Source organism: Pelecanus crispus, chromosome 18, assembly GCF_030463565.1.
Source record: "Pelecanus crispus isolate bPelCri1 chromosome 18, bPelCri1.pri, whole genome shotgun sequence".
Lineage (NCBI taxonomy): Eukaryota > Metazoa > Chordata > Aves > Pelecaniformes > Pelecanidae > Pelecanus > Pelecanus crispus.
The window spans coordinates 3,732,657-3,760,483 of record NC_134660.1 but is presented as its reverse complement, the minus strand read 5'-3'; the positions used below and the strand labels follow the sequence as shown (position 1 = coordinate 3,760,483).

At 38.4% G+C, this 27,827-nt stretch overlaps 1 protein-coding gene across 3 annotated transcripts; it reads left to right on the top strand.

Moving 5' to 3' along the window:
* Window positions 1-410: 410 nt before the first annotated feature.
* BRCA1 (BRCA1 DNA repair associated) lies at window positions 411-27,732 on the top strand. 3 transcript variants are annotated; one of them, XM_075722887.1, is made up of 23 exons: window positions 411-530; window positions 867-966; window positions 3,075-3,128; window positions 3,454-3,534; window positions 4,050-4,138; window positions 5,051-5,196; window positions 5,899-6,004; window positions 6,962-7,007; window positions 7,471-7,613; window positions 8,117-11,488; window positions 12,170-12,255; window positions 13,855-14,029; window positions 16,361-16,490; window positions 16,686-16,852; window positions 17,876-18,198; window positions 18,878-18,965; window positions 20,482-20,559; window positions 21,048-21,088; window positions 22,441-22,524; window positions 22,948-23,002; window positions 24,224-24,297; window positions 25,385-25,445; window positions 26,531-27,732. In XM_075722887.1, the coding sequence occupies exons 2-23, from the start codon at window positions 887-889 to the stop codon at window positions 26,632-26,634; spliced, it is 5,583 nt and encodes a 1,860-aa protein (XP_075579002.1). In that variant the 5' UTR covers window positions 411-530; window positions 867-886; the 3' UTR covers window positions 26,635-27,732. The 3 variants fall into 3 exon arrangements, with proteins under 3 accessions (XP_075579002.1, XP_075579001.1, XP_075579003.1); XM_075722886.1 differs by having other exon boundaries at window positions 5,896-6,004; XM_075722888.1 differs by lacking the exons at window positions 21,048-21,088; window positions 22,948-23,002; window positions 24,224-24,297; window positions 25,385-25,445; window positions 26,531-27,732 and having other exon boundaries at window positions 5,896-6,004; window positions 22,441-22,478.
* Window positions 27,733-27,827: the final 95 nt, after the last annotated feature.

Below are 27,827 nucleotides of genomic sequence, written 5' to 3'. Positions count from 1 at the left end.
TCCGTGCGGCGGGGTCACGCGGCGGCGGCGGCAGAGCCAATCAGCCACGCCCGTCCGGCATCACCCTGCCGGGGCAGGGGCGGGACTGTCACGCGCCGGGAAGGAGCTAATAAGAGGCCGCCTCTCGGCTCACGTGCCGCGGCCTGGGTGCGGGATTGGCTGCTCGCGTGCGCCGCGTCCCAGGGCGGTGGAAAGGGCGCGAAATGCGGCGCCGCGCCTGAGGGAGGGCGAGCGGCTCCGGGCCGGGTGGCCACCCCTTGCCTCGCCCCTTGCCTCGGCCTCGGCAGCCCGCAGCAGCGGCGCCCCGCTCGCCCTGCGCTTCTCTCTCTGGGCGGCCGGAGCGCGGGGAGCTGGGTGCTGGGCCGCTTCCCTTCGGCCTGCTGAGGGCCCGTCCCTGCGGGGCCCGTCCCTGCTCCCGAGCTGCCGCCGCGTCAGGGTCGAGTGGTTTCGCGTTGTTTTCAGGATTTGCGATACTTGCTGTAGGGTCTTGGCTGTGCTGGCTGGCGCAGGCAGTTCCCAGCGCCCTTTGTGTAAGTACGTCTGCTGTCTCCCGTACATCCTTTGCTGCCTAGAGAGCTCCTTTTTTTCTGCTGTTATGCTTCTGTGTGCCCTTGCTGAGTTTCTGCTGAATGCTACTTGTGTAAACCCTTTCAGCTGCCACTTTGACTATTAACAGACTTGGCAGGTTTTAACTGTAAACGCTCAGAGTAAGAACTCCACCAATGCTGTAAAGCCTCTCTCAAGAAATAGCAGCAAAGTGTTCGATACTGTTCAACATGTTATAGAAAAAAACATACAGGGGAAAACATGGTCATGGGATACAACAGATCAGAAACAAAAATGATTTTTTCTTTTCCCCCCCGTAGAGTATTTTTGGATGTGAAGGATGGACTTCTCGGTGGTTGCTATTGGAGATGTACAAAATGTGCTTTCAGCTATGCAGAAGAACTTGGAGTGCCCAATATGGTATGCCAGGGCAATAACGTGAACTTTGTATTAGTATAGTTAATGAGTCTTGTTTTTCTCTCTTTTTTTTTTTTTCCTTTCTTTTCAAATGCTTTATCAGTTCTATGTGTTATCAGAAAGCAAAAAGAATTGTATTTTAAGGCTATGTGTATTGATGGTTTGTAAGGCTGCAGTGAGAAAGTGCAAGACAGAACCTGTATGTTGCTCTTATGTTCTAGTAAATTTTGCTTTTTCTATTACAACCTAAACGTGTCAGTCCTCTATCCAGTTAGGAAAAAAATGTAACTGATTGGATTAGGGTATTGTTTGTAAAGCAGGCTGGATATTTGTCCTTTCTCTCTAAAAGGTAAGTGAGGTCTGTAGTTCTTTAATGCAAACAAATGCCGAAATCGCATAGATTCTAGTTAAAGCCTAGATACCTAGAATGTTTGACAGGTTTTTGAAAGACTCTTGCTCCCATTGAACTAGACTGCTGAAGTTATTTCGTCTATGGTGGCAAATGTTTTTAAGTGCTTACATTTTGAATCTATTAGGAAAGATTTTACTTTACTGCTGTGGGAAAACCGAAATAAGTTCTGTGTTGGTAATAACATCTATTACAAAGGCACAGAGCAGAAAGCGTAGAATGCCTGTTGAGCTATGGAGAAAAAACTTGCAGCGAAAGTTTTCTGAAGAGGCAGCATGCTTTTTGCTGAGGTATCGCCATTGGATGGTTGGCTGGGTTATTCACTGACTTAACAAAAATGTTACAAGAGCTAGAATAGGAACTATTTCTGACATCTGCTGTTCTTTATTGCACGTGGAACTTGATGGAATAATAGAAACATCTCAGAAAGTGATTTTACACAGTCTGGTGCTGCTGATTGATAGGAGGAAGCTGACTTGAACATGGAATGGAGATTTTCTAATGCCTACTTTTTTTGTATTTGTGCAGTAAAGATCATGGCAGTGTGCTGTTTCGCTTAAATAGCAAGACATGTTGTGAATGGCGGTTCAAACCCAGGATTTTAGTGCACCTAGCACTTTTGTTGGTAATTATTAGCTGGGCAGAAGGCTGTGAATATGGTGAGGTTGGGCCTGTCTCGCTTTATTTCCATATGTGACATTAAGGCATAAAGGTGTAATCTTTTTTTATTATTATTATGGCAAATTGAAATATTAAAACATCCTAAAATATGAATGAATGAGACTGGGGAATGAATAATGCATGGAGAAGTAACGCTGAGGCTGCTTTTGGCTCTTGGTGTATATTTTGCTATAGGCACAAGTTAGACTGTTCTGCCATAATAGCATTATATTTGGTTTGGCTGTTTTCGTCCAAGTTATGTTGTTGTGGCGATTTAATTGGAATCATTATATACATTTTTTTACATACTACTAGGCTGTAGATGAAACACAATCATAGAGAGGCTTCCTTATGTACATACACGGTCTATGAAACTCATTAAACCTTTCTTATGTAACTAGGGTTTGCAACACGGTGTACGCCCAAATTAGAGCAGTGTTTTTAAAAATTATTTTAGTATGTGTTCAAGGTAAATAAGTGAATTGGCTAGAGCTTTTCTGGAAGCCCTAGTATCAAGTTAAATGTTAATTTTCACACTGTGCTAGACAGGAATGGGTTTAGAACAGAAAACCAGGGGGGAAAGGAATAGCTTAAATATTTTATTTGTGGTGACACATCTGTGCATTTGGTTTATAGAAATGTGGTAAGAGTTCAGTGGGCTCCTGAACCCAACAGAACTACACTGCCCTTTCCTCTTGTCATTGGAGGTCAACATTGAAAAAGAAGACATTAGTGTTCTAACACCAAGTTTCCTGCCCTGCTGAATTTGCATTTCCAGAAAATGCTGTCTTTTTGCCAGAGGCAGACAAAGATTGTGAAGCGCTAGTAGATATGTATGTATCACATAATGGCAGTATTTGTTACTGTACCTGGTTCTCAAATGAAAAATTGTCAAATGTGTCCTACTTCTCTTCCCCACCAAGATTTTTTTTTAATACATTTTTTTTAATTCAGAAAAGTGACTGTATTTCTGAATCTTATTTTGTTGCTCCTATTCTATATGTAACTTCTCTGTTGTTTTCCTTCATTTTTCTTTCTGTAGCTTGGATATGGTAGCAGAGCCAGTTTCAACAAAATGCGATCACATATTCTGCAGGTAGGTTTGAAAACTTGTAATGCTTAGTCTATCTGTTCTTATTCTCCATGTATACTTCTATTCTTTAGTGCTAATGATGTATACTGTGTTTTGGTAACTTAATGTGTAGCTATTTTAGGGGAAAAATCAATTCTGAATGAGAAATAACTGCAGTTTCACAGTTGTGTCAAAGGGGATTGATTAATTCATCGTAGTACCAGAACAAGAATACAGGCATTCAACTGGATAATGAAGGATTTCTACTAAGTCGTGCACACCTAGGCTCAGTTTTAAAGAAAATAAAAGCCTCCCTTTTGCTTCCATCATGATTATTCTTTTTTCCTAGGTTCTGCATGTTCAAACTCCTCAGCAAAAAGAAAAAAGGTGTGATACAGTGTCCTCTGTGCAAGACTGAAGTTACCAAGAGGTAATGCATCTTTGCGAGCAGGCTTGAGGATGGGAAGTTTGAGCTCTAAGGAAAAGTTAATCATTGTCTTAAAAATGTCTTAGCAGAAGACTCAAATAAACGAGAAAAGGTGGTTAAGTAAACTGTCAGTTTCTAAAGGAGTAACTCTTTAGTGCCTTACCTCAATATAAACTTTTTTCAACTGATCACAGGTGAAGACACCATTCTTAGCCAATGTTTGTGCTATCAAGTATAGACTGTATTATTGTTCAGTCATTACAACTAGTTTCTCTGTGCTAAACCTATGTGAGGAAAAATATGAAATTTTTGCTTTGTGATAGTTTTAATTCCCGTAGTAACGGTTGTTTTGGGGAATTGAGTTGTTATTCCTTGGCAACAATTTCTCATTGTCTCATCTTCCGCTGTGCAGTTTTACTCTTTTTTTTTTTTTTTCTTCAGCCTAAATTCTAGGAGAAATAGTAGTAGTTTACCCATAGATTTGTCTTAAAACAACTCACATGGTGATGTTATTTCAGAAGTCTGAAAGAAAATTCCAGATTTAAGCAACTAATTGAAGGATTGTTGGAAACGATCCGTGCGTTTGAGCTTGACACTGGAGTAAAGTGTAAGTGTTGTGAATGTACACCCCCACTTTTTTTTTTAAATAAGATTTTGACATTTGTTTCATAATTATTTGCAGAGTATTTCATTTACTGTGCAGTACTCAATATGGGAAGAATTATCAAGTTTTTTCTTGGATGCAGAAGCATAAGTTTCATTAAGTTCCCAAGGTTTTCCTACAATAACATCTGGAATAGTCTTAAAGGGTTTTAGTGTGCATTTGATGAATCCAACCAATTTTATTTTCAGCTCCTGAAATATGGCTGAATGTGTATCAAATAATCTTTAATCTATAACTGTGTGGCAAAGTCCTGCACTTGATTATGCCCAACCTTGCAGCTTCAACTTCTTAGACAGTCTTAGAGCCTGAATTAGCAAGTGCTATAACAGCGTATGTTAATTCATCCCATTCAGATATATCCTTTTGGAATCCAAATTTATCCTTTCTAGTACTCAGTGCCTTGTAAAGGGTATTGGCAAGTCAGACACGTGCTTGTTTATATTTTGGGAAACAAGATATTGTTGGGGGCGGGTGGGGGTTTGTGGGTTTGGGTTTTTTTCTTAGTATATTGTGCTATAAAAACTAGACTTTCTTTTCAAATTCTTTTCAACTTGTTCAGTCATTCCAAAGTCACCAGTATTGGATCCTGTTCTTGCTAGATTATCCATATAAGCAAAATTGGTTGAGGAAATTAGTTGGCAAGATCAAGATTTTGCTTAATACTTGAAGAGTACTCATAAAGAACAATCAGACTAATAATTCAATCAGATTTCTTTCTTTGATAATTGTTTTTTAGCTGTATATGTGCTAGCTGCATAGGGTCTGTGCAAGGCTATTTTATTAATATATAATGCCTGCTGTCATGCTCGGTATAAGAAAATATTTTTGCTTTTTTTTCCTATTGACATTTTTCAGTTTTAAACAGTCATCACTTTCCTAAAGCATCCACAGAAGCCACTGCTGCTGAGTTCCTGTGTAAAGAAAGTTCTGTCATCCAAAGTAAGGGCTTCAGAAACAGGAAAAAACGTGCTGAAGAAAATGGACAAGAAAACTGCACCTTGGTATTTTTTTTTTTCCCCCCAATTTATTTTTGTGGATTGTGTAGTGTTTTATTTGGAATGTGTATACATGCATATACATAAATGAATGGAATAGGAGATTTTGGGTTGCTTTCAGATCACTGTTTGACTTGAATATTATTCCAGAGAAGGACATCTAAATATTTTTGTCTTCCTAACCTACTTTAAAAAGTAGTTTGCATAAAAGGACCTGAACTTAAAGATAATGTTGCCATGATATATTCCGTTACTGAAACTGGGGTTGAAAGCTTTTTCGTACTGCTTGTTTAATGAGACTGTCTAACTAGTGGTAGGCTTTTTACTTGTTTTAGTGGTAAGGCCATGAATATGTCTTAAGAATTCTTAAGACATTACCCAACTTAGGGTGATTGCTGCATGTATGAGTTTGTTCATGGTACGTTGTTTCTTGTCTCATCTGCTCAATGCTGAATAGAATGTTAAGTAAGATAAAACTGTTAATGATTTGAGCTGTTAAATGCATGATAATTGTTTCTATTAACACATTCCATTACTGATATCAGTATGATAAATGACCCGTATTGGATTTTTGTATGGAGGCTGCCAATTTAAATACTTAGTTCATATATATCAGCCCCTACGCTGTAGTTTAACTAATTATGTCTTATTTTTTGGAAATAGCCTACTGTTATAAATAACTATTCCTTTCTGTTCTCCTGTCAGCAGGAAGCTAACGTGGATACACAGCTTACAGATACCAGGATCAAAAGATGTCCCCTAAGAAACAAAACCCAGAAACGTGACTCTGAAAAAGGGATTTATATAGAGTTGGGTAAGATCTGGTGTAGATCCACACTAGTTGAGCTTATGTATAATGCTTGCAAAGTAATGAAAGGTGATGAAGTTCAAAGTCTTTGTAAACACTAATCTCTCCTTAACACCCAAAATGAGAACAAAGGGACACATGATGGACTTTTCAAAGTTAGTGAATCAAAGAGGGGTTTTACATAACTTATCATGTTGTGCGAAATAACACCGCTGTAGTAAAACTTTAAGGCTCGATGTACAAGATCCAAAAAAGAGAAGATGCTTACAGATGTGAAAAAAGTTACAGTTGTTATAACTAATGATAACTACTGTTTTCTAAAGAATGTTAAGCGTTGTCACCAGTGCTTGAGGCTCTGCTTGACAACCAGAGATAAGAATGAAATCTAATTGAGAAAAGAATATTTCATTCCTGTCTATCCTAGCTTTTCAGAACTTCCTTTTTATCTGGTGCTGACTGCTACAAGAAACAAGACAGACACTGTGCATAGTTTATTTTCTCCCTGTTCCTTCAACAAAAGAATTGTTCCTTTTAACAGATAGTGTTCATTGCCTCTCTCTTTCCTTTATTGCTTCTGCCAGGATCAATCAAAGGATCTGAAACAGATATTCAAATATATTGTTCTGACTTCCAGTTCAGAATTCTAAATACTAGCAGCTGTTTCATGTATAAATTTGGAAATTAGAAACTAACTCTTAGCTAGTTAACAGTAGCTCTCTGTTAACCAGTCACTGTATTTAAACAGAATTTTATGCTGGAGCCATGTAGATATTAATACATAGAAATCATTATAATTAGGTAAAATACTGTACAATTGAACTTGATTTCATCTGATAAAAGCTGAAAGCATCTACCTCTGAAAAGAACTAAGCATGCATGCTTCTGTGATAATAAACCCTGAATGTGGGAAGTCGTCTTTCTCTGAATCATTTCAACCGGAGTAACAGCTGGTTTGTTTTTTAGGCTCTGATTCATCTGAGGAGCTTTTTAAACAGGCAAGCAATACCAGGTAAGTAAAGGTGATTAAGGAATTTGTGTTTTCTAAAGACAGTATTCTCATTCCTACATTTTAGTTTCTTGGCATAGGACTGATAGAATTCTTGAAGCCAACAAGTGAATTTCAACTTTGAGGGTATCAGGGTAGAATGGGTAACTGACTCCCATCAACTTGTCATATAATATGCTTTAAAGCTCTTGGTTCTAAATGTTTTATTGCTTACACTGACATTAGATCTTCAAGAGAAAAGCAGGTACTATGCTTCAGAAAGTAAATGTTAAATTCAGGAACGTGGGAGGGGATCTTTTAAAGAAATGGCCTGAAAATCTGAAGGGATCTAGTTGTGGCAAGTGTCAATCATGAAGCCTGACTTCTCCAAAAACTATTTCAGAGAGCAAAAAGGGAAAACTAAGTATCATCTATTATGTCTGTTGTGTGTTTTTCTTTAATGGAAGTAGATTTCCTTTCCCAACAGGTTAGAAGACAAAGCAGCGCTTCAGGTTTCATCTCAAGAAAAGCTAGAAAAACTTAAGAGTGCTGAGAAGGGGAATGAATATCCTTGCAATACACAGCCTGACAAGCTGGGTGCTAAAGAAACAATTCTACCAGATGTCGTAGGTGTGTTTGTTATTTTGGTGACAAAAATAATTAAGCTTGAAAGAAAGGCCACGAGTTAACATTTTGGTTTCACATGATTAAATATATATATTTGCAGTCTTGTATGTTGTAATTTTGTTGATGCCTACAGCTAGTGACAGCATAATACAAGACTATACCTGTAGACTAGATACTTAAACTGTGGATATTCTGTGCACAGGAATAGAAGGGGAAAAAGTAACTTGATCAAAGTGCAAAACTTATTCTAGTCTACATAAGCCATATTATCCCTCATAATACAAGTTGAGAGCACTGTCTGGTAACTCACATAAGAAGCTGGATGAACATATGTCATGTAATTTGATCTTTCTCCCTTCCTCTAGAGGGAGATTTGTGCAGTGTAATATTCTGTTCTGGGGGGAAATAAGAACAGCTCTTTTAAAACAAAGTAACCATTAAGCTTGTCATTGTTCTTGTGCGTGTAAAATAGGGCTTAATAATTTATAATACCTATAAATCTTCAGGTGAAAGTGATTTCTCGAAGGAAGGCTTGGGCAAGAAAAGCACTCGGAGCAGCACTGAATATGCCAAACCTGGCCAAGTGAATATGACTGAATACCAGAGTTCTCCTTTAAATGTTCTTGCTGTAGACCTACTCACAGAGCAGTGTGACAGAATAGGTAATGCCAGTCCCTTAAGGAATGGGGACACATCTTTCTTTCAGAACACAGAAGAAATGGATGCAGAGCAAACTCTTTGTAACAGTGAAAGCAAAGAGTTTGACTTAAAAGATAGCTCAGAGAGTCTGTTGGATGAAAGCAAGGAAATGGATGTTGTTGTACAAAGTGTGGAAGCTGTGGAAATGCATGAACCTGAGAATGATTCTTTTCATGAAAAAGAACTTCCTCTGGAGAAACTGCGTCAGCCAGAGACAGTTCACTCTGCTACCCTGAATCAAGTCTCTAGGAAGAGACTGAAGCGAAGCATTCAGAAAGTCAATGAATGGTTTTCAAAAAGCAACAAGATTCTGTCTTCCAGTTCTTCCCAGGATGATTCTGCTGGAGCAACTGATGTTTCAGGTGAAGGAGATGCATGTTTGTCAGACAAAGATTCCTGTATTTCAGAAAAGACTGATCCTATGGTAGATTCTGTGGAAATTGCAGTGGTTGAAGGAAACAAGAGATGGTCAAAACAAGCAGCAGATAGCATCAAAGACAAAATATTTGGGAAAACGTACAAAAGAGAGAGGAAGTCAAATCTCCCTATTATCTTGAGTGAGATTGTACCTACTACAAAAAAGGAAGATGTGGCTACTGATGAGAAGTGCTTGAATAATTCCAGCAAAGATGGACTAAAACGAAAAAGGAAGACTACCTGTGTCCTGCAACCTGAGGATTTCATCAAGAAAAAAGATACAGAAGAGGCAGATGGGCGTCCTCAAAGTGTTAACTGGTGCCTTGGAGATGCTGAAAAGAAAAGATGTGATGAAAGTTCTGCTGTTAATGAGCGTCATCTCTCTGAGAATGGAGAGGATAAGACACTAGCAGAAATTGAGGAAGGAGGAGGATCCATATGGAAAAAAGCTACTGAAAAGGTGACTGGCAAGCACTGTGATGGGGAGCTAGAACTGAGTAACTACGATCAGAAAAGCACTAAAAAAAGAAGTTCTGCAGCAAAAAGATGCAGGCATTCTACTAGAACCATGTGTGCTCTAGAGTTAGTAGTGGACAGAAACTCTGCTTCTCCTGATCCAGCTGAGCCACAGATTGATAGCTATCCAAGCAGTGAGGAACCAAGGAAAGCTGATTCTGAGCAAAGACAAGTCAGGCGCAGCAGGAGGCTTCAGTTACTTTCTGAAGAAATGACAAAAGAAACAGGAAAAGGAGTAGTAATTAAGGGAGCAAGAAAGTATGACAGTGATCATGAAGGATCTTTCTTTGGAGACCAAAGGAATGTGTTAGTTCACACTTCTGAATGCAAAGACCTGGGTGAGCCGCAGGGTATGGTGAGTTACAAGCCACTCGCCAATCTGAAGGGTGGTGATCTGGAAGCAAATGAAATACAAATGAGTCTAAAGAATTCATCTGGCACTGTAGAAACTGGAAAAAGTCTCTTGAATCCTACATCTTCATATCAGCATTCAAATTGTAGTTCCTTTGCACCTGATGCAGCTTCTCAAGAAGGGGAAATACAAGGTAGCCCCATCCTCCTACAGTCCCCTTCAATGACTGTGCAGACTGCTTCCCACCCGACTGAAAAGGTGACTGAATCATGTCCTACTTTTACCCAGGATAGTGGACATGATACACAAAATGTTCCAGGGGACTCCAGAACTGAAAAATTGCCAGTGGCTAAAAATGTTTCAGAATTGACCAAGGAAGCTGAAGATAGTGAGTTAGACACACAGTATCTGCGAAATGTATTTAGGCATTCAAAACGCCTATCGTTTAGCCTTCGTCGTACTCCCATGAAGGCATGTGCAGTAGAAGATGCTGCTTCTGAAACTTTAAAGATATCATGTGCTGATCAGGTAGAAAACAAGCATAGCAAATATTTAAAACCAGAAAACTTGCAAGAAGAGAAAACAACTGCTGAAAGCTTGGGTAAAGTTTGTGAGAAAGAGAAGCTTAAGACCTATGAATCTGACCGTGTTAGTCCTGCAACTTGCTTTGTTGGCAACACTGAATGTATGCACGCAGGGGAACGTCAAGATGTTTCACAGGTTGCAAATCAAGGGAATCTGACACCAATAAGAATGGGTACTGCTAGGACTGAAGACAAAAACAGATTGCAAACAGGAGCTCAGGGAAATGAAAAGACAGTGTCAACTGACACAGAGATAGAAAGCGAGTTGAGACAGAATCCAATCAAAAATAATAGAAGCCAAAGTGATCAGAGTAATACAGAAGACCACATTTACAAAATAACCGATTTAAACACAGTCGGTGAAACATGCCTCAGTTCAGAAAGCAAACAAGCAGGAAAGGCCAAAGTTGTTGACAGCGAAGGACCAATACTACATTTTCAGTCCAGATCGATGATTTCTCCTGCAGCTTGCCAGCAAAGGCCTGATGAATTCAGCTGTGAAGTCACTGGAAAACAAAGTAGCAAAAGAAAAAGAAAACAAGCAAAGGGGATTGAAGAACAAGCAACGCAAACTGCTAGCACAGGGATGCCTGAGTGTTTAGTTACAGAGGCTCTAGAACCTCTTAAAGGGGATAGTGATTTTACAGGTTTGTCTGAAACCCCTGATGGCTTACTGTGCTCTGATGATACTGAAGAGAACACCAGCTTTTCTGAAACTGATAGGAAAGACAGATCTGCCGTGTTTGTAAAAAGTGACAATGCCCTGGTAAAAGAACTACGTAATAGAAGTGTTAGTTCTAAGGCAAGATCTCGAGGTATTCAAAGATCTCGAAGAAAAGCACGGAAACTGCAATCTTCAGATGAAGAATCTAGCGAGGATGAAGATTTACCATGTTTTCAGACATTAATATCTGGCAAATCAGTAAGCACACCTTTGCAGATCAATAAACAAGTGATGTCTGTGGTAGAGTCTTCACAAAGTCCCATCACATTGCCTCACAATGGAAGTCATGATGAGAATAATATACAGAAAATGCCTGAAGCTGCCCTAAGTAATGGGTGTGTTTCACCAAGCCAGGAGTCGGAATGCTCAGTCAACTTATTTTCTTCCCAGTCCAACATGTCTGAAGAATCAGTTGATGGAGCACAAGAGCTGAACAAAACTTTAATACAAGTTCATACATCCAAACAAGTGAGCAATGTGAATGAGAGTAAAGAAACTTTCCAAAGTTGTAATGGAAGGCTGAAAAGAAGCAAAACCAACTTCAGAGATGAATGCCAAGAAGAGCCAAACGTGGGAGCAACCCTAGGTACAAACCAAGATTTTTATCTCTGCAGCTGTGTTTGTAATGTCATTGCACCTAGGTTTCTGGTGTTTGCATGAGTTCTTTGTTCTGTATTTATGTGGTGCTTGCTCTTTTAAAGGAATGTTTTGGCCCTAAACAATCAAACAAAAAACCCTCAGTGGTTTATTTCCTGAAAATTAAGTTCTCTCAGTATTCTTTGTTCAGAGCAAAAATTAATAGACTGGGCACTAGAGGCCGGACTGAGTCTGTCTGGGAATCAATTTTTGAGTGAAATGCTAGCTTTCTTACTGCAATGTGATACTTGCATCTATCGGCAAAATTTCATAAAGCCTACCTATGCTTTGAAGATAAGATTAAATATTTGTTGAAATTGGCTGTAGAATTCTGTAGTGCTTATTTTGACCTTTTTATGGCTTTCATAAATATTTAGGACTCTCTCATCACTACTGAAACACTGAGTTCTGTTTACTTTGCCATAGTGTGACATGGTATTCTTCAAAATGTTCACTTAAAGTAGATCTGTGCTTCTAACTTAAGTTTTTTCAAAATTTGTCACTTTATCATTATAGTTAACAGTTGGCTAAAAGGTCTGTGTGGTAAGAGATTATGGATAATGTTTGTTTTGTGGGTTTTTTTGCTTGGGTTTTTTTTTTTCTTTAACTCAGATTTTCTTCCTCCTTCAAGGTGAAGCATCTGGATATGACAGTGAAACAAGTAATGTCGAAGATTCCTGTGAACCATTCTCTCAGGGTGAAATCCTTACTACACAGGTAAGTGAGTTTATGCACTAAATTCTAAAAGTAGTTTGCATTCTAGGACATAAGCAAGTGCATGAAAGCTCTGAAGTCAGTGTGGTGGGAAACTGCTTTCATCATAATTCTTTGTGTCGCTAGGTTACTTCCAAGAGCATAATTAATGAAGAATTGTAGAACTGCTTCTGGGCCATTATTTGTCCAACTTTGCCTTCCATGGTAACATTACATTCTAATGGCCATAACTTGTTATGTGGTATTGATTACAGTGCTTAATTGTGGGAGATGCTAATTAATGAATCTACACACTTGACCAATGCTGGAAACCTCTAACCTTCTAAGGGTAAAGATTAAATCAAATCATTCCATATTAGAATATTATAGATATAAGACGCAACAGGCAGTGTCCAGTGAAAGGTGTGTTTAGCACAGTATGTTTTCTCTACTTCTAAGTTTCCTGATTACTGCTTAATGGCCTGACTTTATGTATTGGGTGATTGGTGTGGGGGTTTTCCAGTTGGGGGTTTGGGGGGGTTTTCTTGTGTGTTTTGGTGTTTGGGTTTTGTTTTGTTTGGTGGGGATTTTGGGGGTTATCTTGTTGGTTGGTATTTTGGTCCTCTCTAACTTCAAGGTAGGTCTTATGCCAAATCTCTCCCTTCAGCATTAACAGCCCTATGGGTTTTAATGTATGTCAAAGAAGATTGAATTTCATTTTTGTGCTTTATGGGTGGTTCTTGTGTTTACTGCATCAATGGAAAATGTGATCAACTGGCAGGACGTTGCTCCCTGATGTAGCTTCATTGATAGACATTCTAAGATATGCCTGGGTTGAATGGAATAGTGGCAGTATGCATTGGTGGGGACTTTTGGGGGCTTTTTTTGCATGGTGGGGGTTTTCTGCTTGGTTGGGGGGTTTTTTACTGATTCAGTAACAAGGAATTTCCACATGGTGCCAGTGCTGGAGCTACAAATGTAGTATCCACTGCTGTGGAAACCGCTTTATCCTGTATAGTGAAAGGTTTTATGTTTTTAAAAGGATCCTCTGAAGCCCTGAGCCCTTATTATGAGGACGTGTATACGTCATGTTTTTAACAGAGGGTATGGTAAATTTTGAGAGAGGAAGTAAGGAAGAGTAGGATGATTTTATTCCTTTTAAACAGTCTTTGGGGCTCTTGGTAATGGTGGAAAGTGCAGCAGCTCAATACTTGATGTTCATGATTAAATTAAGTGGCTAATGCAAACCAATGCACTTGGGGCAAAATTACTTTTAAAGAAATCTGTGCAGAAATTCTTTTTTGTCCTGGCTGATTAAACTCTGGTGAGCCATCTAAACTGAAATAATTTGAACAGCAAAATGACTGTGCAGTTGGGTTTTGTGGGGTTTGGTTTTGTTTTGGTTTTTTGGTAGTGGTGGTTTTTTTTTTTTTTTGCTTTTGACATAGTGTGTGTGCATTATTTGTTACAGTAAAAGCACCACAGTCACCGTTTGAACACATGGTAAAAACTAATTCAAAATTATTTTGCTGTTTCTAATTTTCAAATGTTTGTTAAAGAAATTAATCTTAACTGTTTAAAACTGAGCGTGCTGATGTTGGCACAATCATGTATCCTTTGCAGCAGAAGAATGCTATGCAAAATAACCTAAAAAAACTTCAGCAAGAAATGGCTGCACTTGAAGCAGTGCTAAAGCAGCATGGAAGCCAGGACTGTGAATTTTTACCTATCCATAGAGAGCTGCCATATTCCAGTAGTGAAGGAACACTTGGAATGGAACAAATGAGACAAGAAAGAGGTAAATAGCAATGAAAAACTTTCCCAGCTTTCTTACAAACAGCTGTGTGACTACTATTACTTCTTTTTTCCCTCTACCACAAATTGTAGTGTTAATTTAAAACTGATACGTTAGCAGAATTTCACCTAAATTCAGCTGTTCAGTGAGACATACACGTTTTATTTAGAACTTAGGTACTATGCTTAGTCTAAAAAGCAACTGTTAGAGATCTGTGTGAGGTTACATGGTGTAAGTGTATAAATGGTGTGAGTAGGCCTTGTGTCTTGGCAGTACTAATCCATGTTGCTGTTCTGTCAGTTCTAGTTGTACTCTTGTTTTCTTTCACTGGAATAGGTAAGGGACTGGGAGAGTGGCTGAACACCCAAAAGGGCTTGGCCTCTATTGCTGTGGTAGAGATTGTCCTTTAGCATATCGAGGAACAAGACAGAAATTAGGTTAGGTGTGTATTGGCTGTCAAAAGTAATGCAGTACAGGTCAGGCTGCTGATGGGCAAAGAGCAAAATACCTATCATTTGTAAATCCCCTGAACAGGACACGAACACAGAGTTCCTAGATGAAAAGTGCACGAGGCAGTAAATAAATGGTGAAGAATACTTTAGTAATCGCCAAAGGCTTCTTGTGTATCGAGGATAAAGTGAGTTGCTGTCAGCTATGTAAGTAGTAGTGAGAGGACTTTATTTAAGGTTTCTCTTTGTTAAGGCAAGACAGATACTGAGATTACTGTTCTGACAACCTATCTGCAAGAGAGCATGGAGCATTCTTTGAACAAAGCCTACAGTAAGTCCAGGTGTTCATTGTTGAACCTCTCGGTGTTCTAGAAAGGCACCCGATGCTGACTTCAAGATTTCCAAAGATGTAACGCTTATTGAACTCTTAGATAAATTGCACCAGTGCTTTATTATTCTGCTTGCTGCTAAAAATGTACTTCTAATTCTGTGGTCTTACTTCGGTCAGTTATCTTTATTTTATGAGGGCAGCTAGAATAACTTAACATCCTGGAATTCAAACTTATTTAGTGTCTTACCATGCCTTTACTGTATATGGTTTTCACTGTGGAGTCTTTTCTATCTAAACGCAAAGGCTTTCATCACTGCTGTGGGTGCTAGTCAGATATCACAAAACGATCTGTAGGTTGCTTTTGACTTCCTGAATGATGGCTTTGTACAGTGTGAGGTATGAGACCTTTAGATTAACCTCTATCTTAAAAAAATACGAAAAATAAGAAATTGTCAGCCAGTATGGTGCAACTATAGCAATGGGTCTTCTGCTTGTGCGTTAGTGCGTTAGTTTTTGTTGTCAGAGTGTAGTCTGCATCAGGAAGCTCCTTCATGAAGAAAAGGTAGCTAAGGTGTGAAAAGGCTGAGCCTTTGAAAGGTACACAGTGGTTTGATCAATTCATTCAAAAATCTGAGGTAACAGCATCCTTCCTACTGTGGCTGTTGCTTTGATACTTGGATTCCTGACAGGAAGGTAGGGCCATTTATTGTGGAAGAAATTCTCTAATCCTCTTCTGATGTTGTCTTACTAATTAAGCAGCTGCACTGTGTTTTCAGCCTTCTCTCTATCTCATCTTTTGGACATCTTGATCCATTAAAACATTTAACAGTATATTGAACACTAAGAGACTGGTTACAATCCATGCTTAGTTAATAAAGCTCGTTGAATTGCATGGCATTCAACCTTACTACAGTTTGAGAATATATTTTCATAGAGAAGACTTTGAAATGTGACATTTCTAAGCCCAGTAGGCCAAGTTCATAAGATATCTATAAATAGACTGCTTGAAGATTAAGTCAGTGTATCAATGGTTAGTTTCCTTCAGGTGGGAAAACTACTTAAAATAATTTCATTAATACAATGCATGTTTGCTTAGTTATGCTAGAATATGGATTTTTGATTTGTAAAAACTTAAACTGATTAGAGTTATTGATGGTTTGATAAAAATTACAGGCATCTAGCTATCAAATAAATGCCTGTCGACTGCTTGTGAACAGACACACAGGAATGTGTTGAGGGGATTCAAACAAACTGTGCTAAATAGTGTAAATTTGCCTTCAGCCTATTTTATATCCTACTTCTTCCACCTCATATGTAGCTGACATCTTAGTTTTGTTGATGATTTAATATGTGAAATAAAATGTAGTTGTTGGCTATGCTTCAAATGGCTTAGTATTTTGTGTAGATTTCTGGTTTGGGACACTTGCCTCTCTAAAGCATATCTGGATTGAGGTTTTAGAGAATGCTTGTCTTCTTACCTGAAGAAACAGTTAAGAACTTAAGTTAAGAGTTGCTTTTATTTTGCTTGTTTAAGAATAATTTTTCTTTTTAAAGGGGTAGAGTCAACAGAAGGAAATCTTGAAAATCATAAATGGAGCAGTTCAAAGGGATTTTCAGCCAATGATTTCCATGTTATGCCAAGTGATTCTCTCAACAGTGAAATCAAAGAGTTAGAAAAAGAAAGGTAGATGTTTTTGTTTGTTCTGTTTTGGTTTTCTTCTTACATTTATTTCTAATCTTGTATTTAAAAAAAAGGAAAAAAATCTTGAAATAAACACCTCTCAGCTTTTGAGCAATTACAATAGCTTAGCTGTCGCTACATGGTTCTGATACTTAGAAGAGTAAAAAAAGGTGTTAAAACAAATTCCCCTCTCTCAAGGTCTCCAGAACTGTTCCTTCCGTCTTCTAAATCCTGTTTGTTAAAGAGAACAGCTTTGGAGAAAGGCCTTCAGTGTGACAGCGTTCTGAAGAACAAAGCTCCTTCTGAAAAGACAAAACCTGTACAGGAAGCAGCGCAAGAACATAGTCAGCATCAGCTGGAAGCAGGTAACATTTAAGAGGGAGCCAACACGTTTCAATTTCTGCTTTTTTCCTGCTTGTCCTGGTTTCAGTTGTGATAGAATTCATTTTCTTCCTAGTAGCTGGTATAGTGCTGTGGTTTGGATTTAGGGTGAGACTAACGTTGATACACACTACTGTTTTAGTCATCGCTGAGCAGCGCTTACACTAAGTCAGGGACTTCTCAGCTTCTCGTACTGCCCTGCCAGCGAGGAGGCTGGAGATGGCCAAGAAGCTGGGAGGGGGCCCAGCCAGGCCAGCTGGCCCAAAGTGCCCAAAGGGCCATTCCATACCACATGACGTCGGGACAAAAAACTGGGCTGGGGGAGCGGGCGTGGCTGCTGCTCCGGGACTGGCTGGGCATCGGTCAGCGGGTGGTGAGCAATTGTGCATCACTTGTTTTGTATATTCTGTTATCATTATTATTATTTTCCCTTCCTTTTCTGTCCTATTAAATTGTCTTTATCTCAACCCATGAGTTTTACCTTTTTTCCGATTCTCTCCCCCATCCCACTGTGGGGGAGTAAGCAAACAGCTGTGTGGTGCTTAGCTGCCTGCTGGGTTAAACCACAACACTGCTTTTTTTCATGTTTTTACATACCAGGAAGTTGCAACTTTTTCTTGTAAAGCAAGGATTTTAATTTATATATTCCTGGTCAATTTAAAAAGATGTTACTTTTTGTTTCATTGGTTTTGTTTGGTAGCCCAGCTGTATAGCTGTCCATCAGGAGGGGGCTGGACAACATTTTGACGGTAATGAGAGTATTTATCTGTCTCGCATATAAATTGGTACTTCTTGACAGATATGCTACTAAAAGTTGCACAGGTATTCTACTGTCTCAGGTATAGATCAGGAAAAAGTAATGATAGAGGCAAAGGTGGAGTAATAAACAAATAAGGAGAGGAGATGGCTGCAACATTTAAACTTAAAAGGTAGAGCAACAGCCTTCCACCATGACTGCAAGAAGGATGAAATTGTTTCAAGAAGTAATTTCTCCTTTTTCCCTTCAGAAAACGCAGATGAGCAGAAATCTGGGACCAGGCTAAACAGTGCATCTGTCTTATCAAATCTCTCTGGAAATGTGACCAGGAGTCCAAATAGCTCTTCCTCTGTAAGGCTGCTTAACCCTCGAACTGCAGAAGCAACAAATAGTTCTGTTGTAGCTCAGAATGCTAGTAAAAGCTGTGCTCAAGAATGTAAATCGAAGAGAAGTGTGTGTTTTCCTGTATCTGTTCTGCACAATGTAGCCGGGAAAGAAAATGCTACAAGTCCAGTTGTGACTAACAGAAAAGAAATGTCAATTGTGGCATCAGGTCTGAATCAAAGTGAACATGTAAGTATATTTCAGAAGCTTTAGAGATCACTTGTTAATTGTTCCAAATTACCACTACAGTCCTCAACATAGAGAGATCTAAGTATAATGGAAACTAACCTTACAGGAATTGCAGATCAGTAATATAGCAACTCATGTCAAACTTTCATTCCTAAAAATATGAAGAATGCTGCCTGTAAACGGCACTATTAAGCTTAGTGAAGTTTGAACTTTTTAAATGACTGCCTACTGTCGAGGGGAAGACAGCATTATTCCAAAGCAAGAGGACTTTATTTCCAGAAAGCCTTGGGGCTTGGCAGGGAGGGGGCTGTTCGGCTGGTTGGTTCCCTTAATGTTCTCAGGTGCTGCTGCTTTACCCAAATTTTGATCCATAGTGAGGATTTTTGTAATTAATCAATTCTGAATTGCTAATAAACCTGTTTGTATGATCTATTTCTAGGAAGATATGGCTTTTGGTTTATAAACTACTGATAGAGAGCTCTTCTTTACTTTAGCCTGTTGAATGGTGCCAAAATTATTGACTTTTAAGGAAATGTACATTCTGTGTGCCAACCCAAATAAAACCATTACTTTAAAATAACTATCATATTATGTTATACTCCTATAAACTGGAGTTGTTGGGTGGTTTTGTTTTTTTTAATCTGTTTGCTAGCTATTAATTTTCTTAACTACTTTTCAGTTGATGGTGCAGAAGTTTGCAAGAAAAACTCGGAGCACTTTATCTAGTCACATTACTGAAGGAACAACCCATGTCATAATGAAAACAGGTTTGTTGGGGGCTATGTGAACAAACCCTATAGTTACACACCATATAGAATTTTAACTCTAGACTAACCAACAAGCAGACAGTTCAGCAATAAATTTGAATAAGTTTGAGGAGAAGATATTGTTTTCTTCTCATAACTTTTTTGTTTAAACTTGGGGATCTTTCTTATTCTATTTCACAGAATCAGAGTGAGGGTATGTTTTGTTCCCTTGTGTGGTTTGAAGTTAATGTTACTTAATTTTTTTTTGTTTTCCTCTAGCTCTTGGTCACAATTTTCAGGTGTTTACAGCATGTTAACATGAATTAATTCAGAACCAACCAAAAAGAAAGCACAATAGTTCATAAAGAAATGGGATACAAACATTCTGGAAATAAGATGCAATTTTGATTTCCTAATTCCTTGCAGGGATTATAAATGCTGTTTCATTGTAAACTTTGGAAATAAACTTATCTTTAATAGAAAACTGGAAGTGGGACTTAACTGTATGTATAACTGATGGTAATTGATAGTGAAGGCATTCTTCCAAAGGAACAAAGCAGCACTACTGTTTCATCGTAACTATTATTTGCATGCTTAATTAAGGTATTTAAATTAGGGTTTGCTCTTTGGTAGAGCTTAAGAATCCCATTATTAAAAGCTTGAGGGAACTTTATAGGAACTTCAGTATAATACTACAGTTTCAAATTTGACAGATATATTGTATCCTGAAACAGACAGCCTTATATTGACTTCAGGAAAGCATAAACATTCCTCAGTAACATTAAGTTGCTATATTGCTGTGTCTAGGTATAGCTTATATTTAAGTTCTATACTGAACCTATCACTAGCTTTTAACCAACATTTTCTTAAAAAGCAAAATATTTTGAGCCAAATCTAGATGTGGGGTATGCTATATACTGTGCTTGTATTTTGCTTCATAGAAGCACATCTAGCTGGCTCATATTTGGATACAATCTATCACATCAGCCTTTCTTGCTTTTGAAAACCAACGTAGAAAAGGAGCCGGAAAATCCTGTTACTCCAAATCTACGGATTCAGTTTTTGCTTTTTTCTTCAGGAAGTGCATCATGGACACAATGACCCTGTGTTTTTGGAGAGGCAGATTGTTCTGTCTTCATACAAATACAGATAGGATAAGCTGCCTTCTGAAGTTGTGCCTGTTTCGGTAGAGTAGACGATGATCTTAAATGGCTAGTTATATAAAAGTTTATGCCACCGTTAGGCACTGTCCTACTATTAGTGTCTTCTGTCTTGACTAGTATTCATGCTTTTTCTTGCCTCTTTACTGAATAACTTAAAAAAGGTTCAGTAGTTGTACATGTGATTAGTTTCTGCTCATTTCCTTCCGTTTAGTAGAATCAGAACACTAGAATTTCGGAACCGTTCTATAGATGGTCTTGACATTTTGCTGCTGCACTTAGCAAGAAACTTTTGCTTTTAGGTACAAATAACCTGAGCTGGTTTTTTTCCACTAATGGCAAAACTGAAAGAGATCTTACTCTTGTTTGCTCTGCAGATAAGGATCTGGTGTGTGAACGGACACTGAAGTACTTTCTGGGTATTGCAGGAAGAAAATGGGTAGTTAGTTATCAGTGTAAGTACAGTGTGTTTTGGAGCTAAATGGTCTCTGCCCTTCTACAACAAATGTACTCTCCACTTGTTCCAGTTAAAAAAAAAAAAAATCTCTTCATGTCTTGGCATCTGATGTTCTGCAGAGTTTCTTCTAAATACTTTAAAATAAATAAATACCCCCAAACAAACAGCAACATCAAGCTTCTTTCTCTTCTGAATACTTTTCCTGCTTTCAGATAGGTACATTGGATTGCTCCCTACCCTGACAAAAGCCTTTTCTCCCTCTTAATTTAAATCTTTGAGATGCATGGTATCAGTTAGTGCAAAATTAGTATTATTTATAAAAGGTTAAAAAAAAAAGAATCTTTAAGTTCTTTCAGGCATCATACAGTATTCAGTTTCCCTTACAAATACCTTCAATTTAATACAGCAATGTAGTCAGACTACTGGCAGTGGAAGAACAATTTTGCTGGATAAAATGACTTGTCTTGTTCTGATCTTTTTATTTAGGGGTAATTCAGTCTTTCAAAGAAGGAAGGATACTGGATGAGGTAGGTCTTTTATCTTAGAGTGAAATGTCAAATGTGTAAGCAATGCTGTTACGTTGATAGACCTGTTAGTAGCCTCAGATACTGTCTAAACATTTAATATATGGAAATTTGGCTCCGAGAACTGGGATGTGAGTTTTACCAAATGCTAGGACCGAAAGCCACACTTAAGCTGTATGTATTCATTGTTGTTGAAGGCATAATGGGTCCCTATTATTTTTTTTTGGAACAGGTTGTAGGCATTTTTTTTTTTATAAGTGTTCCTGCTGATACTGATGGATTACAGCATAGATCTGTTGTCTGCTTAAGGAAATAATGTTGGAACATAGCTATATACATAGTTTTGTTTTGCTTTTAAGCTTTAGAATAGCCAACTACTGAAAACACGTTCCAGCATTTACTACCTTACCTAGCAGAAATGGCTTATTTGATATGACCCTGATTTAGGTGGATTTTTGTATTCCTGGGTAGTATTTTGATTTTCATGCTCTAGTATGGATTTTTGGAGAAAGTCCTATTAGTGATACAGTATGGATTTCATAGATCTAATGAGCAGAAATGCCCACTTTCTGGTATGAAATCTATATGCCCTTTTGTCAAGCCATGGGTGAGAAGGAAAATCTTAGTCCCAAAAAGGCCCTAGGAAGCGGTGTTAAAGGCCCTCCTGTGCTTGGGGTGAAAGGGGGAAGCTGCTGCAGAATTGACCTGGGATGCCAGAATATGCGGCGGTTGTTAACATTGTCAAACACTCTCACATTGCTTTAAACAAGAAGAGCCTCCAATTATGATGGGAACCAATTTTTTTTTTTTAAGTAAACTGAAAATATGCAGCTGCTCTTCATACTCTTGTAGCAGGTTAGACTGCATGGAAGTTTTGGAGAAGTTTCAAGCAAGTACTGGAGAAATGGGAGTTTGAGTCAGATGTAGGCCTGAAATTATCAAATGAAGCACTGTATTTGTTATTAATCTATATGCTAAGTGAATGCCTTGAAATAAAATAGATGTTGAAGATCTAGAGGTTATGTACTGATAATTAATTTCTATTAAATGAGACTTTACTGATAATTATATTCTTGGAGTGTGCCCCTTCTTTTACACAGTTTGCTAGACTACTATAGAGTTTGACTATGTTTTGCTTCTTTAAAAAGCAGCCTGCAGCCTGATGCTGCAGGGGTTTCATTCCTGCTCTCCACCATTTTTCTTGAAAAGCTTTTTAATTAGTTTTCTGCACACACTTAATTGTAAGGTTTCCAGTTCTGAAATCTGACAGCTTCTTCCTGTTCTGATCCAGAATTCTGACCAGAAAATTGTTCTCAGTCTCTAATTTCTGATTGCTTGTTTATGTTATATTTCAGGAGAACTTTGAAGTTAGAGGAGATGTAATCAATGGGAGAAACCACCAAGGTCCTAAGAGGGCTAGACAGTCTCTGACTGAAAAGGTAGGAGCACATCAGGAAGGAAAATCCTGTCCTGCTGTGACTGTTTCAGATATGTGGCTATGCTAGCTGAATATCTGGCCCTTATTCCAATTTCTGTGCTGTTCTGTATATACAGAGTTGTACAAATTAAGCATTTTTATACATGAAAAGGTGAGCTCTGTCAGCAGCAGTGCAGATATGCTCAAGTGCCTCACTATGCTTAGAGTGAATGCTGTCATTTTATAACATCGGTATAGGATAGCACAGGGTTGAGGGTTTTTGTAACCTCCAAAACAGAGGAATATCATCAAAGACCTTCAGATATACTTTGTGAAACCGTGATAGCTTGATAACTAGTCCTAGAAGTGCAATGCAACCAGCATATTAAGTATTGTCCTTTAAAGATACCACATGTACTCTGTTAACGTGTTCCTTGTTTTTCAGATCTTTAAAGACTTTGAGATCTGTTGCTATGGACCTTTCACTGATATGACTACAGGTGTGTCATTTTAGTGGAATTAAATGAACTCTTAGCATAAAAAAAAAAATGTTTGGAAGGGGATTGTGTGCATTCACCAGAGTTTTACATTTGACCTCTTCTTTGATACCCTTGTAACTCTCTTACTCTGAAACTTTCAAAACACCTACGTGAGGTATATTGTAGGTAAAGAACTTTATCCAGTTCTATCTCCAGATAGAATGGAAATGGTGTTCTCTTCTATTTGGATGTCCTCAGAGAACTGCTCTGGCAATTTTGCTGTATTTCAAAACAGGCCTTTTATCTAGTTTATCTCTGATTCTCTAGCAATGAAGGAAAAGCATTAATATCATGCTGTCTGGTAATTGTTTTAGATGCTGTTGAACACTTGTATTTGAGCATTTTCTCTTCTGTTGTAGTAAACAGTTCCTAAGTATTGTTTTTCTAGCAGTTGACACATCCTCAGTGTAATCTCTCTCTAGCAGCAGATGTTAAAAGTGAAACACACAACAAAGCTAGGAGTTCATATACAAAGAAAAACCTGGGCAGGGTAGCTTCTTTTTTTAGTTTAAAATTGAATAAAGTATTGTAGATGTTTTGAAAATTAAGCTAGAATTTTTCTACTTAAAATATTTGTAACTCTCTTCCCATTTTTGTGGCTTTTTCAGCAGGTACTTTCTGAGTTGTCCAATATAACTTTGTTTTTGACTGGGTGAAATATACTCACATCTCTTGACATTTACAATAATTACTACAGAGGATGCAGTGCTTTCACCTGCTGCAGTGATCATCAATTATGGCTCTTATACTTGAGAGACTTATTTATCTTCTTCACTATCAATTCAGCAAATTGGTGGAAATTAAATACTTTGGCTACTTTTGTTAATGAGAGATAATCGCAGTTCTAACTTCTGATTTTTAATTTTAATTTCATGTCTTACATCCTTATGATAAGAGGAAATAAATTGTTAGTCACTTTCTCTTTAAGTTTAGGCATGTGGTGGTTTGCTTTTTCAGGGTTTTTTTGTTTTGTTTAGTCCTGATTAGAGGGTGAGGGAAGAGGGTGAGTTGATGGTTCCTCAGCAGGAAAGTGAAAGGACTTATTGTCTACTAAGGCTTACGTTTCTTTCAAAGGATGATAGTTTATATCTTGGAACAAACACATGACTGCTTAGGGAATAGTATCAGTTTCAATGGGGTATAAAACATTGAAGTAATAGACTGTTTATCTGATTTCTTCAGAACATCTAGAATGGATGGTGGAGCTCTGTGGTGCCTCTGTAGTGAAGCAACTTCATCTGTTCACACACAAAACAGTAAGTGTTAATGAACGTTACACTGAACATAGTGAACGGTCTATAGTTAGGTAATACACAACACGTTGACAGATTACATGGCCTTCATGGGCTTGTCAAAGACTGATGCATACAGGCATGGTAGAGAGAACTGTCTGCACAGTAATGATGCCAAACTACGTGGCAACAGTTCATAGAATCATAGAACCGTTTAGGTTGGAAAAGACCTTTAAGATCATTCAGTCCAACCATTAACCTACACTACCAAGTCCACACTAAACCAATCAAGGGTAGACTGGACTAAGCCATGTCCCAGAGTGCCACGTCTGCCCGTTTTTTGAACGCTTCCGGGGATGGTGACTCCACCACCTCTCTGGGCAGCCTGTTCCAATGCTTGACTACCCTTTCCGTGAGGAAATTTTCCCTAATATCCAATCTAAACCTCCCCTGGCGCAGCTTGAGCCCATTTGCTCTTGTCCTATCGCTAACTACTTGGGAGAAGAGACCAACTCCCACCTCACTGCCCCCTCCTTTCAGGTAGTTGTAGAGAGCAATAAGGTCTCCCCTCAGCCTCCTCTTCTCCAGACTAAACAACCCCAGTTCCCTCAGCCGCTCCTCACAGGGCCTGTACTCCAGACCCTTCCCCAGCTTCGTTGCCTTTCTCTGAACACGCTCCAGCACCTCAATGTCTGTCTTGTTTTGAGGGGCCCATAACTGGACACAGTATTCCAGGTGCGGCCTCACCAGCCAGTTCTTGTGTTCCAGGCTTTGGCCACTCTATATTAGAAGACAGGGTAACTTGTAGTGGAAAACTGATCAGAATACTCTATGTAGGCCAGATAGCTAATCTCTCTTGAAATCAGCACTGAGCCTCGCTTCCCAGTGCAAAAAGCCTTCAGTGCCTTAACATAGTCACAGCATTCCTGGAGAGAAATCATAGAAAAATCTTGGGAACTAATGTCTTTCTCTATTACCACTTTTTAAAGTCCTTTCTGAAGTGGTGCGCTGAAGTAGAGTTAGCCCAGTTATCACTCTCCGCAGATAGGTGTGAGAGTGATTTAATAACAGATAACAGTAGCATTTTTATTTCCTTATCTTGAAATTGTAGAATTCTACTGCTGTCGTGGTTGTGCAACCAGATGCGTGGATGGAAAACACAGATTACAGAGGTAAAATGACACACTGTCATGGACTGTTTTGTGGTACACATTGAATCTCTATCACCTCAGTCCTTTTAATAATTAAATATCAGAGAGGTTTGTAGAGGAATCGAAGTAAAATCCTACTGCATCTGGAGATGGAGGTATGTCTTGGAAGAAAAATCTGAAAGAACAAGGTATATTATCCCAAGAATGAGCAATGGGGTCTTAAAAGGTAGTCTGGCGGGCAAATCCTATTCTTGGCTCAGTTGTCCTGCATATCATCAGGTTTACAGAAACTTTTCTGACTGGAGATGGTTTCTAAAAGGTGGGTAAGCATGCCCTTGGAGGACTAGTAAGATCTAGGAGAAAGCTGCAGATGGGACAAGATTCTCTTGGTCTGGAAAGAATATCTAGCTACAAAGTGTTAACTGACATAGCTTTGCCTTTTTTCTTTTTTCTTTTTTTTTTTTCTTTAATCAAAATACTCCAGAGAAACCATGAGACTTTGAAAGTGCAAGTGTTCCAGACTAACTTACTTCTAAATGAGATAGTGGGAGTTATGGGATGAATGGGAGCTAGTTAGGCTACAGTGGAGTTCAACAAAAAAATGGAGCGGGAGGATGATGTAAAAACAACAGCTGTTTCCATGGCACTGGGAGAATGAGAAAATAAAGAAAAAGATCCTGAAACAGTGAAGAACAGTCTGGGAGCACTTCAGTAATTTTCTGTTGCTTCTCTCTTAATGAGACTCATTGCTTGTCACATACTCAGTATGCCTGAGCAGACAGGAACTGAGGCTTTGTCACCAAGGTCCTAAATTAAAAGATAACAAGGACTGCACTCTTTGCTTTTAGTGTTTATTCTGTGCTGTTCAAAACTTCCTGCCTGACCATTTGCCAAACAGCTATTCCTTTTGGAGCAGCAATATTACCTGCATTGTTCAAAGGAGGAGTAGTGCCACATCACTGGTTTTAGACTCTTGTTTTTCATCAAGGCCTTTAAAATGTCAAAGATAAAGCAAATAGCTTAATCTGAAAGACATCAGTAAGCTCACCTTAAGCTTGCTTTGACTCATTGGTAATAGTTTTATCGTTTGTGTCTTTGTCTTACAGCACTCCAGCAAAAGAAGAATGTTGCCATGGTGACTCGAGAGTGGGTATTAGACAGTGTTGCTTGCTATGAGTGCCAGGAGTTCGATGCTTACCTTGTGTCCTAAGGGTGATCTGCAGTTCTTTTTCCCTTGCTCAGAGATTCTCATCAGTGCTGATACTTTAGTAATTATTTTAAGGACTGAGAATTTTTAAGTCACTTACGCAGAGATTACGTGCATGTAGTGTCCTTGTTCAGAGTAAAATAACTACATTTTTATTAACAATAAAGTTACTTAAACAACATTGCCATATAAAGGTGGAATTACCCACTGTTCTTTAAAGATTAACATTTCTAATTTCAAAATAGCCCTTTAAAATTAATGTAAAACAGATTTTAAAAGTTAGAAAATTTAGAACACAGCCTCCTCAGAGAAATAGTGATGTATAATTTACCATTGCAGCCAGTTCCTGTTTATATATGCTTGAGGACATTTTGGAGACAGTCATTTACAAGAGTAATATTGGGCTCAGGACTTGAATTAAAACGTACTTGCACTCATGAGTAATCTCCATATTTTCATTTTGCATAAATACATACCCTGAATAAGGGGGTATACCACTACAATGGAATATTATTTTGGCATTACTAATGCATCAGCCTGGTTAATCTTAGACCGTGGATTACAGTTGTGTTGAAAACTATACAAACAGCTTTCCTGTTGTGTATAAAAGTGCCAACTTGTCCTAACCGGGAAAATCATCCACAAGTACAGCCCCTGAAAAGCCAATGCTTGATTCTCAATGTAAGCCAATCCTTAAAACCACAAGCCTGTACCAGTGTTGTGTTGGTCTTACTTCTGAGATGTGTGTGTGGCACCTATGAAGAGAATAAACAGATGCACTTTAGTATCCCAGTGACCTATAATAAGCCCTATAAGAATCTGCTTCTAATAGCCCCTGCCTGCAAAATCAGACTGCAAAGAAAATAAATTGCTTTTTATAGAAGAAATATGTTACTACTTTCTGTTGCCAAGCAATTCAACTTCATAAATAATTTTGTACTTTCAGAGCAGAAAGAGAACCAGTTTTCATAAAGTTGTTGTTTTAAATAAAAAAAAAAAATTGTAGCTAAGTTCAGAGAATTGTTTCATGGTCGGATGCTGCTAGGTTGTCTTGGAAAGTTATAGAAAGTATGTTTATAAATATTGGAATGCTCAAAGGAAATAAAATTATTTTGGCAAGTATTTTACTTAATTGTTTAGCTTTTCTTATGGGAATCAGTCACTCAGTCTCTGCATTGAGGCATATAAGAAAAAAA

Coding starts and splice junctions, on each gene's coding strand:
- BRCA1 (XM_075722886.1), top strand. CDS start 887: ATGGACTTCTCGGTGGTTGCTATTGGAGATGTACAAAATGTGCTTTCA. Junction 16,491..16,685: donor AAAGAGTTAGAAAAAGAAAG/GTAGATGTTTTT, acceptor CCCTCTCTCAAG/GTCTCCAGAACTGTTCCTTC. Junction 21,089..22,440: donor AAGGAAGGATACTGGATGAG/GTAGGTCTTTTA, acceptor GTTATATTTCAG/GAGAACTTTGAAGTTAGAGG.